This window comes from Syngnathus floridae, chromosome 3, assembly GCF_059516105.1.
Source record: "Syngnathus floridae isolate MCC-2025c chromosome 3, RoL_Sflo_1.0, whole genome shotgun sequence".
NCBI classification, from domain to species: Eukaryota; Metazoa; Chordata; class Actinopteri; order Syngnathiformes; family Syngnathidae; genus Syngnathus; species Syngnathus floridae.
The window spans coordinates 20,619,871-20,636,721 of record NC_142415.1 but is presented as its reverse complement, the minus strand read 5'-3'; the positions used below and the strand labels follow the sequence as shown (position 1 = coordinate 20,636,721).

Here is a 16,851-nt window from a genome sequence, read left to right as displayed (position 1 = left end):
GGGGGGGGGGGGGGGGGGGGCGTGTTCCAAATACAAATGTGGACTGGCCGTTGGAGGGCGCTGTAAGACCAAGCGTCCACGTCGACCCACCAGCATCATAACCAGTCATATAAAACCAGGCTGCTGAGTCAAGCTCATGTAAGATGCATGAAGAAAGAAGTCAACACTGAGATGAACTGTGGATGCTGATTGGGCTCTCTCTCTCTGCCCCCCCTCCCCTCCTCTCTCTCCCTCTTTCTCCCTCTCAAGGCAAAGTTGAGACGCCTGAGCTCAGGTTCAGCTCACCTATTTGGGGGGCAAACATGTTTGAATGTGTATCATGTGTCGATTGTGAGCAGGCACCTTGGAGGATGCACTAGCTGCAGTGGATCAATCAGGACAAAAACTGCCTCAAAACTGCAAAGAAGCTTGTTGAGCTCATATTTTTTTCCCCTTCATTCATTTCTTCATTCATTCATCTTGTCAGATTCAAAAATGCAACAGCCAGAAGCCCACCAGACCACTCAGCCGGCAGACACAGAGATCTTGGACCCAGAAGGTACTATTTTATTGAATCTCACAGAAAAAAAAGTTCTCTAATTAAATTGTATGCATACTTTTACGAATTGATTTTTATGATAATCTTATTTGACTGCAATTATGTTTTACTTACAAATCTGCTATTTCGGGTTTGAGTGACTATGACAACTGAAATCATTTTTATTATTATTTATGTCATCTAAATTGCATTGAAGTAATTGTTTAGGAAGCACGCGGGGGTGGAACTTGCAGGAACGTGCAGATTTATGACATTGCAACTCTTGGGTCCATTTTTTCGGCTTCTATTTTTTGCTTTTCTATTGCTTTGTTGCTGTCTTTGGTTTTTGTCTCACAAAAAGCAACTTCAAAAGAATAGTAGGAGAATTAAAAATTGTTGATTACAGGGTTCAAATCCAGACTTCATGTGTGGATGCTGTGTCAGAAAATGTATGCTATTGGATTGAAAATAATAAAACAAAAAGTTGACACCATAATGAAAAGCAAAAAATATAAGAAAATACTCATGGCTCTTACAGGTATGTTAAAATGAATCTTAAAATTTGCTTCATAAACCAGATGTATTTTTGAACTCCTCTCGGTGGCACTGTTGGTTTAAAGAAAGTGTTTTAGAAATGGTAATCCTTTCAACCATGTGTTGAACAGACAGTGCCATCTAGAGGGCTCAATTAAAACAACTGGTTCATGAAGCAATTTTGAAGCTTCATTTTTTCCTTCACTAGTTTATACTTGAGAGCATGACTGCTGCCAGGGATTCGGTTCCTCACCGCTTACCACAAAATGAAAATACTCTTCTTATGGGTCCATGTCGTTTCTTCGCTGCTTGAAAGTGTCTCCCATCCACAGTTGCATATTTACGGAGGAAGAAAACTGCTCTGTGGGTGACTGTGGCTCTCCTGATTCTGTCTCTGGTGGTATTGGCCGTGGGTCTGATCTCCGCCACGCGCACGGACAACGTTCCCGTGGCTGGATATTACCCGGGGATCACTGTAAGTGCCTCCATGCTTGCTTATCCATTTCTGACTGACTTTGTAAAATCATCCCAGTTTTGCTTTCTGTCCTCATCCAGTTGAGTTTTGGGGCTTTCCTGGGCATTGTCGGCATCCACCTGGTAGAAAATCGAAGACCAATGGTAAGTGTCCTGTTCCTTTTTTTTGTTACACAATCCCAGTATGCCGAAAAATGCCAAACATGATAAAGAGCTTGATCAATAAAAAGGAAAGAGGATACATATGCCATATATAAACAATTCTGTTACCGTCATTACCTGCGTGTTTTACAGAAAACGAAAATTGAATTAGCATTGGTCGTTTGCTGAGTGGCCTCGTTTATTTGAGACAGCCACACTGACAAAGTGCCTGATCCTGTAATAGGAGGCGGCACACAACTGTTGATCGTGTTTCAGACCTAAAATGCTTACTTTTTTTAGTATCTCGTCTCAACGATTTGTGACCTTATTTTTTTTATAATAATCTCCCTATGAAAATTAGAAAAAAAATAGGATCGGTAAAGGAGCCACAGAGAATTTTGTTGTTCCATTAAACGGATCCTCAGTATCACATTCTGCATGAGGTCTGGAGTAAACACCAGAGACACAAAAATGAGCACAGTACCCGTTATAAAACTGGCACCCAATAGCTTAATGATGTCGTTAACACGGGCCAAGACCAATCGGGTATGAAATTGTAGTTTGCAGTGTTGTAGAACTACAGCTGTCTATTTTTTTTCACCCTCTCATATAAAATTAAGCTTCAGTACATGAATCAATCAAAAGGTTCCGTGTCTGATACAGTTGCCCTATTAGATGTCATTCGATCAGGTTACAGTATGTACATTTTCTTTAAGACATCAATTGCTCAATATTATTTCACTTCCTACTTCGAGGCACCTTGACATGGTTTACCGAAATGCTTGATTAGTTCTAAGTAGATTATCTGGAGAAAATGGAGATAATTATTTTTTAGACATTTCCTCTAGTGTCTGCATGACGAGCAAAGGCGACCAAGTGTGTTGTGGTGAATTTTTCATGTGGACTTGATGGTGTCGTGTGGCGGCTCAGATCCGCTCGTCAAGTCTGAGTAAATATTTGAGTTTCTATTTACACCTGTTTAGCTTTTTAACAGTACGCATTTTGAAGTTGTGAAGCATCGCTCAAATGCAAAACACACAATCATCTCTCAAAGTCAAATGTTGTATGTCCTGAGGATGTTTACCCGCCATTTGCCGTGCATGTGTTTGAAACTTTAATGGCGCCGGCTGAGGCCCACGTGGTAACATGCAGGTGTCCGCTTCCCTACTGAGGCCACGGCTTTCACTGTAAGAGGATAGCTGCTGGCTTGCTATCTGGAAAGAACATGTCATTGTAGAGCTACACAGCTTGAAGCATCTTCATGTAACGCCGACCTTGTTTTGGTCAAGATGCTTTGACGAAGAGGGATGCACGTTTGAGCCATAAAAGCAAAATATTTTCAGCATTGATGTTTCAAAAAAAAAATATCACCTGTTGCTAATCCCTAGGCTTCATTCATATTTATCATTATTATTATTATTATTATTATTATTATGAAAACTTTATGGGGTAAAAAAATTAAGGCAAATTCAGAATCAGAACAACAAATTAATCTAGAATTCTGTACCTGTGACTCAATTTAAAAAAATACTAAAAATGTGTTAATATAACATAATAATTATTTTCATCTGTTTTTATTTTTTGCGGATATTTGTTGATCAGTTATGTTTTGGAGATCATTTTAATTCTTCCAACTATTACAAATAAATAAATACAGGTTCAAATAATTTCATTTGACCTCAAAAAAAAAAAAAAGGCATGAAATTCTCTACTTAATAAAATAAAGAAAGAAAACGGTTCCTCCATTTGAACTGATGCTGCTGGCTCTTTTTAGACACAGCGCCTTTTACTTTATGACTAAACGCTTCACCAATCTGGTTGTTCTGTTCTCACCTCTAAAAAGCGCTTGTCGACATCCCAGCTATATTTCACAGACAAAAGCCTTCCCGCCAGCCCGCTCGGTCACCTTGCAGCTTGAAGTGCACTCTCGTATTTTAACCAACAGGCAATGGGATGCTCACTTGTTATTAGCACCGATGAGCTGGTGCTCCGTCACTGGACCGGCGAGCACTGGTAAAAGACCTTGTGGTGACTTTAGTTACACAGCGTGCAAGACATCCTTTGCACTTCTTCCTTCTTTTTCCGCTCATCTCTGCACATGAGGAGCAGATTTGAGGTTCTGTTCCGACTGAGCAATTGTGTTTTATGTCCTGACAGCTGGTGCATGTGAACTCATGCATTTGTCGGGCTCCATTGTCTGCGCTCTGGCCTCATCCCCGACTTGGAGCCCATAAAAGTGCAGGCATTTAAACAGCTAATGAAGTGGAGAGTCTGGGCTGGGGGCAGATAAAACCCACCCAGAAAATGGTTCCTTTTTTTTCGCCACTGTGATTTTATTCAATCAACAGTCACCCACTTGAGTTATTCGTAATGTTTTGGTTCCGCTGTCCAAAGGATGTTGTAATTCATTTTAGTATCCTCGATTTCACATAATAGCAGCGGCTGGAGTGGTTTATTTCGTTCTTTGACATCAGGGCACCAATAGTTTGGCCTAAAAGCATATGAAATGGCACAAAACATCGTCTATTATCACAATAACTTGAAAAAGACATTTATTAGCCACTTAAGCCTCACACAGCTGCTTTAATATTCGCCTCAGGATGATAAAACAGGAATAATAAAGATTTGTGATTACACCTTGTTGAGCTTTCTATTCAACAAATTGGTTAAAACTATATCAATTTGAAAACCCACTTACTTGAATTACAAAGCAGTTGGGCTGAAAGTCATTTGGAAAAAAAATAATATATGCAAGTACTGTATAATGATGATGTGGAAAATGAAGCTTCAAATTTGATTCGTGAACCAGTTGTATTTTTTTTTTTACTTCTGTAGTCCCTTTTATTCAAACAAACAGCACCATCTGAAGGAGTCAGAAAATACAACAACTGCTTCATGCAACAAATTTGAAGCTTCATTTTCCCAACACTACTGGTGCATAATCACATGATTGAATAACGAATAATAAAAGTCATTTTGCTTGTGTTGCTATGTAACTTAACATTTGTCTCTCTTTGCTCGTTTGTTCTCTCCAAGCTGATGGCTGCCATCATCTTCATCAGCATTGGCGTTATTGCGTCCTTCTTCTGTGCTATCGTGGATGGCATCATCGCATCAGAATTTATTGTAAGTACAAGAAAGAAAGAAATTTTCTTACTGGTCCGGAAAGAAATGTACACAATGCAGAAACATAATCAAATTCTACCTTTGAGGACCTGGAAATGAGCAGAGCTCAGTTTGGCCCATTAACCCAGTGAATGATAAAATATATTTTAATGAGTGTTTATGACAAGGAGGAGTTTAAGTAGCTATTCAGCTTTTGGCTCGCAGTCGCTGATATTGATCACGGATGCCGCTGGCAGGCTCACAGGACGGTAGAATTTATATTCATTGCTCTGTCAAGCCTCGCACAATGAAATCATTTAATGAGCTGCTTGCTTGTATCGTCCCGGTGCAGGAGGTCCGCTGCTAATCTGCAGCGTGAGCCGTAAAACTGCTGCTATTCACACTAATGGTGCAGTGTGCGCTTGCCTCAAAAAAGAGGGGCGGGGGGTCCAACCCAAATTTGAAACACTAAATCTACTTTACAACCCTGCTCCTGGTTTGAACACATCCATTGAAACCCCAGTTTAAAACCCTACTTTGAAATCTATTTGGAAGCCCTAACCGAAGTTTGGAACCCAATTTTGAGATCTTTAAATCAGTTGGAATTCCTCACCCTAATTTAAAACCCAAACAAACCCTAATTTAAAAACCTAACCATAATTGAAACCCCAATTACAAACCCTATACCTATTTTAAACCCTACTTTGAAACGCTAACCTTAGATTAAACCCCTATCTTGAAACCCAACCGGTTTTTCAAAACTCTACTTTGAAACCCTAACCCTGGTTTAAAACCCTACCACTGCCCCTCTCCCCACCCTTAATGCATTTTGTGTCTAATTTTGATTCTCCCACAGGACATAAGACCATTGCACGAGAACATGTGTGATTTTTACACAAGTGGCTCTGGCTATGCCTTTGACAGCTATTATTCGGAGGTGACTCTACACACACAGACACACAAAAAATAGCCACACACATTATTTTAATAGGTAGAGATGATATGGAATATTGAATGATTATTTATGATAGATGTAATAGGGCATGATTCTGCTTGAGTCACTTTAAAAATTGATGTATTTTTTTTTTTTTTTACACATTCCAATTCAGACTATGGACAAATACAAGTATGAATTGACCAGTATGGGACAATATGCCAAGATCTTTCCAAATGTGCTACTTTAGTGACACCTAGCGGTTGAATGGCGTTACTGCAACTACTCAAGCAACAGTAGAGTTAGTCTACTGAAAACTACTACTATGGTAGCAATACTCATAGCTTACTTGTGAATATTTATGAGAGTGTTTGAGATGTATAACGATATCTACTGGAATGCACCAAACTTGCAGATGACGTGCGGTTCATCTGGCAAAACTTGCAAGCTGAAGCTGAGAAGCAACACCTGCTACTGCTGCTACCTTTATAACTGCGAGAAGTAAGGTTTTACAATCATATCATACTTATCATGTGTGGTTATATATAACGGACCCTCACTAAAAAAAGGACTGGTTTAAAACAACACCATTTGGATTTTTATTATGAGTATTTTTGTGTGTATTACAGCACAGAGTATCACCCCCAGTACTTTGAGTTCACTGGGGTCAGCAGCTGTTGGGATGTGATCCACCTGCATCGTCTGCTGTGGTCCTCGGTGGTCCTCAACGTGACTGGCCTCTTCCTGGGGATCATCGCTGCCGCCATTCTTGGAGCGTACAAGGACATGGTGAGAAGAACCCAAGGAACATGAAAAAATGTAGTCCAGGCTATAAATCTGCTTCTCAGTCCAACACTTCCTCTCTAACCTGTGCAGCAGAAGCCCGCTCCAGCAAGAGCCCCAAGCCCAGCACCGCCGCCCCACATCCTGTACAACCCCACCCAGCACATGCTCACCTACGCTGGCTTCTGTCCTCCAGGGCAGAATCTCCCAGCCTACCCCAACTATCCCGTACCAGTTCAGGTAGTGCCATCTAGAGGCCTCAACAAGCACAACAATGTTACCGAACCATCTTGAAAGTTCATTTCAGCACAAACAAGTTAGTGTCTTCATGACATTTAGCCTTATTTCTTCTTTCTTCAGGCTACTAGTTTTCAGGGACCTGCTAGCCCACAAATGATCCCCGAGGGTGGTCCTGTAGGAACTTCTTGTCCCTCCGAGGAAACCCAGAGTCAGCCACCCTCGCAAGGTGCCACCCAGATGCTACAGCAGGGCGGCCCTCAGGAACCAGGAGGAGGCTTCATGCTGACACCCAACGCGCCGGTCCTCTTTGGATCTTCTCAGAGCCCCTTTGAGAAACCCCCACCTTACGCCTACTGAAGCCAAAAGAAAACAAAGCTTTTGTGTCTCCGGTTTGTTTGCCTGAACTTAGAAGACATTTGATAGAAGGCCATTGTAGATGGAAAGGACAGTGATGTCCTCTCTAAGGAGGAAGATGTCTGAGTAGTGAACGTAATGCATGTGCGTTGAATAGGCCTCCAGCATTGATTTGTTGACTGACTAACTTCGACTCCCTAACCTTTAACCCCCAAACGAACCCTTAACTGGGTTTAGTGATGGGTGATGAGACCTCTTGTTGGCCTGTTGGATAAAACTATTGATACTGTGTTGTCAATTTGGGCTGGTTCTTAGATCATTGCAATGCAGGCAACCTATATACAGTACAATATTGTTTAGTTATGGTTGTTGCATGTTATTTTGTATTAGCCGGTTCCTATTTTAATCTCAATTGAAAATATCTTATATTTACTGTCAATAAATTTTAACGTGTCAAATCGCAGTGTTGTGATTGTGAACTAATGTTGCTTATAGAGGCAGACTTGTTTTTGTGGCACAATCTTCCTGAAATTGTCATGCAATGTTTGGATGCTTTAAGGCAGGAGTGTCCAAGTCCAGTCCTCGAGGGCCGCATTCCTCCATGTTTTCCAAGTTTCCCTCGTTAAACACACCTGATTCAACGATCAGGCTCCTGCAGAACGTGAGGATGAACTGCGGCCCTCGAGGACTGGACTTGGACACCCCCGCCTTACACTGAGTGCCAAAAGTCCCAATGATCGTGAGCAGCAGGGGTGGGGGGGCCCCATTTCAACCCCTTACACTGAGTGCCAAGCAGGGAAGAAATGGGTACCATTGTTATAGTCACTGGTATGACTCGGCAGGGGTTTGAACCCACAACCTCCCAATCTCAGGGCGGACACTCTCCTCTCCGGCCACTGAGCTGGTAAACACTTGTATCGTAGTATAACACTTATAGTCGTTTTTAAATAACGTGTATATATACGCCTAAATATTATTAGCCATTATATCTACTGCAATTTCACATTAGATTGCTGGTTTGAAATTTGCTTTTAATATTATTATTTTTAATAAACATTTATGTTAAAACTTGTCTGGCGTTTTATTCCTTGTTTTTATATTCGCCAATTAAAACATAAAAATCAGACATTTGGTCAACTGCTTTATATGACAATATGTGTAGGTACACTACACGAGGTTAAAAAAAAAGAGAATAAATAAATGGTTATTTGCACAACAAAGTAATTTCTCGCACCTGGGATCGAACCAAGTTCTTACCGAGCAAAAGCTCGAGTCACTAACCAGTCGGCTATTTCGACCGGCAGTCAACAATTGCTTGCACTGTTTTGTACTAGTGATGTGCATTCCAGTTCTCTAGTGAACTGAATCTTTAGAATCGGTTCACTCAAAATATTTGTTCAAAAGAATCGTTCACCAAATCTTATTTATTTTATTATTTTTTTCACCTCGTGTAGTGTACCAAAATATCCCATAATTATCCGCCTAAATAATTGTGACTAATTTAAAACTATTCTACTTGTTAATACCTACAAAATAACATATTCTAACCGGAGATTGCATTGACCTAATTTTCACATGGTCCTTGTTTACATTTTGCATTTGACACTGACAGCTGTCAAGTGCCACGTTAGGGCTCTTCTTGTGTAAGTTTTATTTGTTATGGGTCATTTTAAATTGTACTTTGCTAGGTGTTCGTGTACACAACGTGTTGTGATGACATCTGCTGTGGAGTCTTCAGCTAGTCGCTTGTGGGCTGCTCCATAAAACCATATATGTCCCATTCACTGAGGTTCGAATCTCAGTGGGACCAAAAAACTTTTTCATAGAAAATTTGCAACACAGTTGCTCGTGTAACCATAAAACCATACATGTCCCATGCACTGAGAGCAAGGCTTCCATAGTAGTGGTTAGTGCTCTGGGCTTTCACCCCAGCGACCCAGGTTCGAATCTCAGTGCGATCAAAACATTTTTATCATAGAAAATTTGCAACACAGTTGCTTGTGTAACCATAAAACCATACATGTCCCATGCACTGAGAGCAAGGCTTCCATAGTAGTGGTTAGTGCTCTGGGCTTTCACCCCAGCGACCCAGGTTCGAATCTCAGTGCGACCAAAAAAATTTTATCATAGAAACTTTGCAACACAGTTGCTCGTGTAACCATAAAACCATACATGTCCCATACACTGAGAGCAAGGCTTCCATAGGGTAGTGGTTAGTGCTCTGGGCTTTCACCCCAGCGACCCAGGTTCGAATCTCAGTGGGACCCCAAAAATTTTATCATAGAAAATTTGCAACACAGTTGCTCGTGTAACCATAAAACCATACATGTTCCTTATCTGAGAGCAAGGCTTCCATAGGGTAGTGGTTAGTGCTCTGGGCATTCATCCCAGCGACCCAGGTTCGAATCTCAGTGGGACCCAAAAAATTTTATCATAGAAAATTTGCAACACAGTTGCTCGTGTAACCATAAAACCATACATGTTCCATGCACTGAGAGCAAGGCTTCCCTAGGGTAGTGGTTAGTTCTCTGGGCTTTCACCCCAGCGACCCGGGTTCGAATCTCAGTGGGACCAAAAAACACTTGTGCAATCATATAACCATACACTTCCTAGGGTTAGGTTTAAAGTTAGGGTTAGAGCTAGAATTAGGTTTTAGAGCTAGGGTTAGGGTTTGAGCTAGGATTAGAGCTTGGGTTAGAGCTAGAGTTAGAGCTAGGGTTAGGGTTAGAGCTAGGATTAGGGTTAGGGTTAGTGTTAGGGTTAGAGCTAGAGTTAGTGCGAGGGTTAGGGTTAGAGCGAGAGTTAGAGCTAGGGTTAGGGTTAGAGCTAGGGTTAGGGTTTGAGCTAGGATTAGAGCTTGGGTTAGAGCTAGAGTTAGAGCTAGGGTTAGGGTTAGAGCTAGGATTAGGGTTAGAGTTAGTGCGAGGGTTAGGGTTAGAGCTAGAATTAGGTTTAGGGTTAGAGCTAGGGTTAGGGTTAGAGGTAGGATTAGGGTTAGAGCTAGGGTTAGGGTTTGAGCTAGGGTTAGTCTTAGGGTAGGGTTAGGGTTAGAGCCTGGGATAGAGCTAGGGTTAGAGCTAGTGTTAGGGTTAGGGTTTGAGCTAGGGTTAGTCTCAGGGTAGGGTTAGGGTTAGAGCTTGGGTTAGAGCTAGGGTTAGGGTTAGAGCTAGTGTTAGGGTTAGGGTTAGAGTTAGAGCTAGGGTTAGGGTTAGAGCCAGAGTTAGTGCGAGGGTTAGGGTTCGAGCTAGGGTTAGGGTTAGAGCTAGGCTTAGGGTTAGAGCTAGGGTTAGCGCTAGGGTTAGGGTTAGGGTTTTTTTTTTTAACCATTTTAAACTAGCCTGGGATAGAGCTAGGGTTAGAGCTAGTGTTAGGGTTAGGGTTAGAGCTAGGGTTAGGGTTTGAGCTAGGGTTAGTCTTAGGGTAGGGTTAGGGTTAGAGCCTGGGATAGAGCTAGGGTTAGAGCTAGTGTTAGGGTTAGGGTTAGAGTTAGAGCTAGGGTTAGGGTTAGAGCCAGAGTTAGAGCGAGGGTTAGGGTTCGAGCTAGGGTTAGGGTTAGAGCCAGGGTTAGCGCTAGGGTTAGGGTTAGGGTTAGAGCTAGGGTTAGGGTTAGGGTTAGGGTTAGGGTTAGGGTTAGGGTTAGGGTTCGAGGTAGGGATAGGGTTAGAGCCAGGGTTAGCGCTAGGGTTAGGGTTAGGGTTAGAGCTAGGGTTAGGGTTTGAGCTAGGGTTAGTCTTAGGGTAGGGTTAGGGTTAGAGCTTGGGTTAGAGCTAGGGCTAGGGTTAGGGTTAGGGTTAGGGTTAGAGCTAGAGTTAGTGCGAGGGTTAGGGTTAGAGCTAGAGTTAGAGCTAGGGTTAGGGTTAGAGCTAGGATTAGGGTTAGAGTTAGTGCGAGGGTTAGGGTTAGAGCTAGAATTAGGTTTAGGGTTAGGGTTAGAGCTAGGGTTAGGGTTAGAGGTAGGATTAGGGTTTGAGCTAGGGTTAGGGTTTGAGCTAGGGTTAGTCTTAGGGTAGGGTTAGGGTTAGAGCCAGGGTTAGCGCTAGGGTTAGGGTTAGAGCTAGGGTTAGGGTTTGAGCTAGGGTTAGTCTCAGGGTAGGGTTAGGGTTAGAGCTTGGGTTAGAGCTAGGGTTAGGGTTAGAGCTAGTGTTAGGGTTAGGGTTAGAGTTAGAGCTAGGGTTAGGGTTAGGGTTAGAGCCAGAGTTAGTGCGAGGGTTAGGGTTCGAGCTAGGGTTAGGGTTAGAGCTAGGCTTAGGTTAGAGCTAGGGTTAGCGCTAGGGTTAGGGTTAGGGTTTTTTTTTTTAACCATTTTAAACTACCATGTATGGTAGTTTTTTTTTTTTTTTTTTTTTTTTTTCAAAAAAAAAAAAAAGCGTTTTCATTTTTTTTTTTTTTTTTTTTTTTTTTTTCCTAAAAAAAAAATATGGTATTTTTTTTTTTTTTTTTTTTAAATACCATGTATGGTAGTTTTTTAAATTTTTTTTTTTTTTTTTTTTTGATTAAAAAAAACTACCATACACGGTAGTTTTTTTTTAAAACTACCATTTATGGTAGTTTTAAAAAAAAAAAATGGTAATGCTAAACTACGATGTATGGTAGTTTTTTTTAAAAAAAAACGCTTTTTTTTTTTTTTTTTTTTTTTCAAGGAAAACTACCATTTTTTTGAAAAAAAAAAACTACCATTTTAAACTACAAAACTACTAACCCTAACCCTAGCCCTAGCTCCAACCCAAGCTCTAACCCTAACCCTACCCTAAGACTAACCCTAGCTCAAACCCTAACCCTAGCTCTAACCCTAACCCTAACCCTAGCGCTAACCCTGGCTCTAACCCTATCCCTACCTCGAACCCTAACCCTAACCCTAACCCTAACCCTAACCCTAACCCTAACCCTAGCTCTAACCCTAACCCTAACCCTAGCGCTAACCCTGGCTCTAACCCTAACCCTAGCTCGAACCCTAACCCTCGCTCTAACTCTGGCTCTAACCCTAACCCTAGCTCTAACTCTAACCCTAACCCTAACACTAGCTCTAACCCTAGCTCTATCCCAGGCTCTAACCCTAACCCTACCCTAAGACTAACCCTAGCTCAAACCCTAACCCTAGCTCTAACCCTAACCCTAACCCTAGCGCTAACCCTGGCTCTAACCCTAACCCTAGCTCGAACCCTAACCCTAACCCTAACCCTAACCCTAGCTCTAACCCTAACCCTAACCCTAGCGCTAACCCTGGCTCTAACCCTAACCCTAGCTCGAACCCTAACCCTCGCTCTAACTCTGGCTCTAACCCTAACCCTAGCTCTAACTCTAACCCTAACCCTAACACTAGCTCTAACCCTAGCTCTATCCCAGGCTCTAACCCTAACCCTACCCTAAGACTAACCCTAGCTCAAACCCTAACCCTAGCTCTAACTCTAACCCTAACCCTAACACTAGCTCTAACCCTAGCTCTATCCCAGGCTCTAACCCTAACCCTACCCTAAGACTAACCCTAGCTCAAACCCTAACCCTAGCTCTAACCCTAACCCTAACCCTAGCGCTAACCCTGGCTCTAACCCTAACCCTAGCTCGAACCCTAACCCTAACCCTAACCCTAACCCTAACCCTAACCCTAACCCTAGCTCTAACCCTAACCCTAACCCTAGCGCTAACCCTGGCTCTAACCCTAACCCTAGCTCGAACCCTAACCCTCGCTCTAACTCTGGCTCTAACCCTAGCTCTAACTCTAACCCTAACCCTAACACTAGCTCTAACCCTAGCTCTATCCCAGGCTCTAACCCTAACCCTACCCTAAGACTAACCCTAGCTCAAACCCTAACCCTAGCTCTAACCCTAACCCTAACACTAGCTCTAACCCTAGCTCTATCCCAGGCTAGTTTAAAATGGTTAAAAAAAAAAACCCTAACCCTAACCCTAGCGCTAACCCTAGCTCTAACCCTAAGCCTAGCTCTAACCCTAACCCTAGCTCGAACCCTAACCCTCGCACTAACTCTGGCTCTAACCCTAACCCTAGCTCTAACTCTAACCCTAACCCTAACACTAGCTCTAACCCTAACCCTAGCTCTAACCCAAGCTCTAACCCTAACCCTACCCTGAGACTAACCCTAGCTCAAACCCTAACCCTAACACTAGCTCTAACCCTAGCTCTATCCCAGGCTCTAACCCTAACCCTACCCTAAGACTAACCCTAGCTCAAACCCTAACCCTAGCTCTAACCCTAACCCTAACCCTAGCGCTAACCCTGGCTCTAACCCTAACCCTAGCTCGAACCCTAACCCTCGCACTAACTCTGGCTCGAACCCTAACCCTAGCTCTAACCCTAACCCTAACACTAGCTCTAACCCTAACCCTACCCTAAGACTAACCCTACCTCTAACCCTAACCCTAGCTCGAACCCTAACCCTCGCACTAACTCTGGCTCTAACCCTAACCCTAGCTCTAACTCTAACCCTAACCCTAACACTAGCTCTAACCCTAACCCTAGCTCTAACCCAAGCTCTAACCCTAACCCTACCCTAAGACTAACCCTAGCTCAAACCCTAACCCTAGCTCTAACCCTAACCCTAGCGCTAACCCTGGCTCTAACCCTAACCCTAGCTCTAACTCTAACCCTAACCCTAACACTAGCTCTCACCCTAGCTCTATCCCAGGCTCTAACCCTAACCCTACCCTAAGACTAACCCTAGCTCAAACCCTAACCCTAGCTCTAACCCTAACCCTAACACTAGCTCTAACCCTAGCTCTATCCCAGGCTCTAACCCTACCCTAAGACTAACCCTAGCTCAAACCCTAACCCTAGCTCAAACCCTAATCCTACCTCTAACCCTAACCCTAGCTCTAACCCTAACCCTAAACCTAATTCTAGCTCTAACCCTAACCCTCGCACTAACTCTAACCCTAATCCTAGCTCTAACCCTAACCCTAGCTCTAACTCTAGCTCTAACCCTAACCCTCGCACTAACTCTAGCTCTAACCCTAACCCTAACCCTAGCCCTAGCTCTAACCCAAGCTCTAACCCTAACCCTACCCTAAGACTAACCCTAGCTCAAACCCTAACCCTAGCTCTAACCCTAACCCTAGCGCTAACCCTGGCTCTAACCCTAACCCTAGCTCGAACCCTAACCCTCGCACTAACTCTGGCTCTAACCCTAACCCTAGCTCTAACCCTAACCCTAACACTAGCTCTAACCCTAACCCTACCCTAAGACTAACCCTAGCTCGAACCCTAACCCTAGCTCGAACCCTAACCCTCGCACTAACTCTGGCTCTAACCCTAACCCTAGCTCTAACTCTAACCCTAACCCTAACACTAGCTCTAACCCTAACCCTACCCTAAGACTAACCCTAGCTCTAACCCTAACCCTAGCTCGAACCCTAACCCTCGCACTAACTCTGGCTCTAACCCTAACCCTAGCTCTAACTCTAACCCTAACCCTAACACTAGCTCTAACCCTAACCCTAGCTCTAACCCAAGCTCTAACCCTAACCCTACCCTAAGACTAACCCTAGCTCAAACCCTAACCCTAGCTCTAACCCTAACCCTAGCTCTAACCCTAACCCTAGCGCTAACCCTGGCTCTAACCCTAACCCTAGCTCGAACCCTAACCCTCGCACTAACTCTGGCTCTAACCCTAACCCTAGCTCTAACCCTAACCCTAACACTAGCTCTAACCCTAACCCTACCCTAAGACTAACCCTAGCTCGAACCCTAACCCTAGCTCGAACCCTAACCCTCGCACTAACTCTGGCTCTAACCCTAACCCTAGCTCTAACTCTAACCCTAACCCTAACACTAGCTCTAACCCTAACCCTACCCTAAGACTAACCCTAGCTCTAACCCTAACCCTAGCTCGAACCCTAACCCTCGCACTAACTCTGGCTCTAACCCTAACCCTAGCTCTAACTCTAACCCTAACCCTAACACTAGCTCTAACCCTAACCCTAGCTCTAACCCAAGCTCTAACCCTAACCCTACCCTAAGACTAACCCTAGCTCAAACCCTAACCCTAGCTCTAACCCTAACCCTAGCGCTAACCCTGGCTCTAACCCTAACCCTAGCTCGAACCCTAACCCTCGCTCTAACTCTGGCTCTAACCCTAACCCTAGCTCTAACTCTAACCCTAACCCTAACCCTAGCTCTAACCCAAGCTCTAACCCTAACCCTACCCTAAGACTAACCCTAGCTCAAACCCTAACCCTAGCTCTAACCCTAACCCTAACCCTAGCGCTAACCCTGGCTCTAACCCTAACCCTAGCTCGAACCCTAACCCTCGCTCTAACTCTGGCTCTAACCCTAACCCTAGCTCTAACTCTAACCCTAACCCTAACACTAGCTCTAACCCTAGCTCTATCCCAGGCTCTAACCCTAACCCTACCCTAAGACTAACCCTAGCTCAAACCCTAACCCTAGCTCTAACCCTAACACTAGCTCTAACCCTAGCTCTATCCCAGGCTCTAACCCTAACCCTACCCTAAGACTAACCCTAGCTCAAACCCTAATCCTACCTCTAACCCTAACCCTAGCTCTAACCCTAACCCTAAACCTAATTCTAGCTCTAACCCTAACCCTCGCACTAACTCTAACCCTAATCCTAGCCCTAACCCTAACCCTAGCTCTAACTCTAGCTCTAACCCTAACCCTCGCACTAACTCTAGCTCTAACCCTAACCCTAACCCTAGCCCTAGCTCTAACCCAAGCTCTAACCCTAACCCTACCCTAAGACTAACCCTAGCTCAAACCCTAACCCTAGCTCTAACCCTAGCGCTAACCCTGGCTCTAACCCTAACCCTAGCTTGAACCCTAACCCTCGCTCTAACTCTGGCTCTAACCCTAACCCTAGCTCTAACTCTAACCCTAACCCTAACACTAGCTCTAACCCTAGCCCTATCCCAGGCTCTAACCCTAACCCTACCCTAAGACTAACCCTAGCTCAAACCCTAACCCTAGCTCTAACCCTAATCCTACCTCTAACCCTAACCCTAGCTCTAACCCTAAACCTAATTCTAGCTCTAACCCTAACCCTCGCACTAACTCTAACCCTAATCCTAGCTCTAACCCTAGCTCTAACTCTAGCTCTAACCCTAACCCTCGCACTAACTCTAGCTCTAACCCTAACCCTAGCCCTAGCTCTAACCCAAGCTCTAACCCTAACCCTACCCTAAGACTAACCCTAGCTCAAACCCTAACCCTAGCCCTAACCCTAGCGCTAACCCTGGCTCTAACCCTAACCCTAGCTCGAACCCTAACCCTCGCACTAACTCTGGCTCTAACCCTAACCCTAGCTCTAACTCTAGCTCTAACCCTAACCCTCGCACTAACTCTAGCTCTAACCCTAACCCTAACCCTAGCCCTAGCTCTAACCCAAGCTCTAACCCTAACCCTACCCTAAGACTAACCCTAGCTCAAACCCTAACCCTAGCTCTAACCCTAATCCTACCTCTAACCCTAACCCTAGCTCTAACCCTAACCCTAAACCTAATTCTAGCTCTAACCCTAACCCTCGCACTAACTCTAACCCTAATCCTAGCTCTAACCCTAACCCTAGCTCTAACTCTAGCTCTAACCCTAACCCTCGCACTAACTCTAGCTCTAACCCTAACCCTAGCTCTAACCCTAACCCTAGCTCTAACCCAAGCTCTAATCCTAGCTCAAACCCTAACCCTAGCTCTAACCCTAACCCTAGCTCTAACTCTAGCTCTAACCCTAACCCTCGCACTAACTCTAGCTCTAACCCTAACACTAACCCTAACCCTAATCCTAGCTCTAACCCTAAACCTA

The 16,851-nt window shown here is 43.9% G+C and overlaps 1 protein-coding gene across 2 annotated transcripts; it reads left to right on the top strand.

Moving 5' to 3' along the window:
• Positions 1 to 13: 13 nt before the first annotated feature.
• Positions 14 to 7,543, top strand: tmem255b (transmembrane protein 255B). Of its 2 annotated transcripts, none has more exons than XM_088370422.1 (10): positions 14 to 138; positions 250 to 538; positions 1,384 to 1,526; positions 1,607 to 1,669; positions 4,703 to 4,792; positions 5,628 to 5,708; positions 6,121 to 6,206; positions 6,335 to 6,494; positions 6,585 to 6,728; positions 6,849 to 7,543. In XM_088370422.1, the coding sequence occupies exons 2-10, from the start codon at positions 475 to 477 to the stop codon at positions 7,083 to 7,085; spliced, it is 1,068 nt and encodes a 355-aa protein (XP_088226548.1). In that variant the 5' UTR covers positions 14 to 138; positions 250 to 474; the 3' UTR covers positions 7,086 to 7,543. The 2 variants fall into 2 exon arrangements, with proteins under 2 accessions (XP_088226548.1, XP_088226547.1); XM_088370421.1 differs by having other exon boundaries at positions 6,582 to 6,728.
• Positions 7,544 to 16,851: the final 9,308 nt, after the last annotated feature.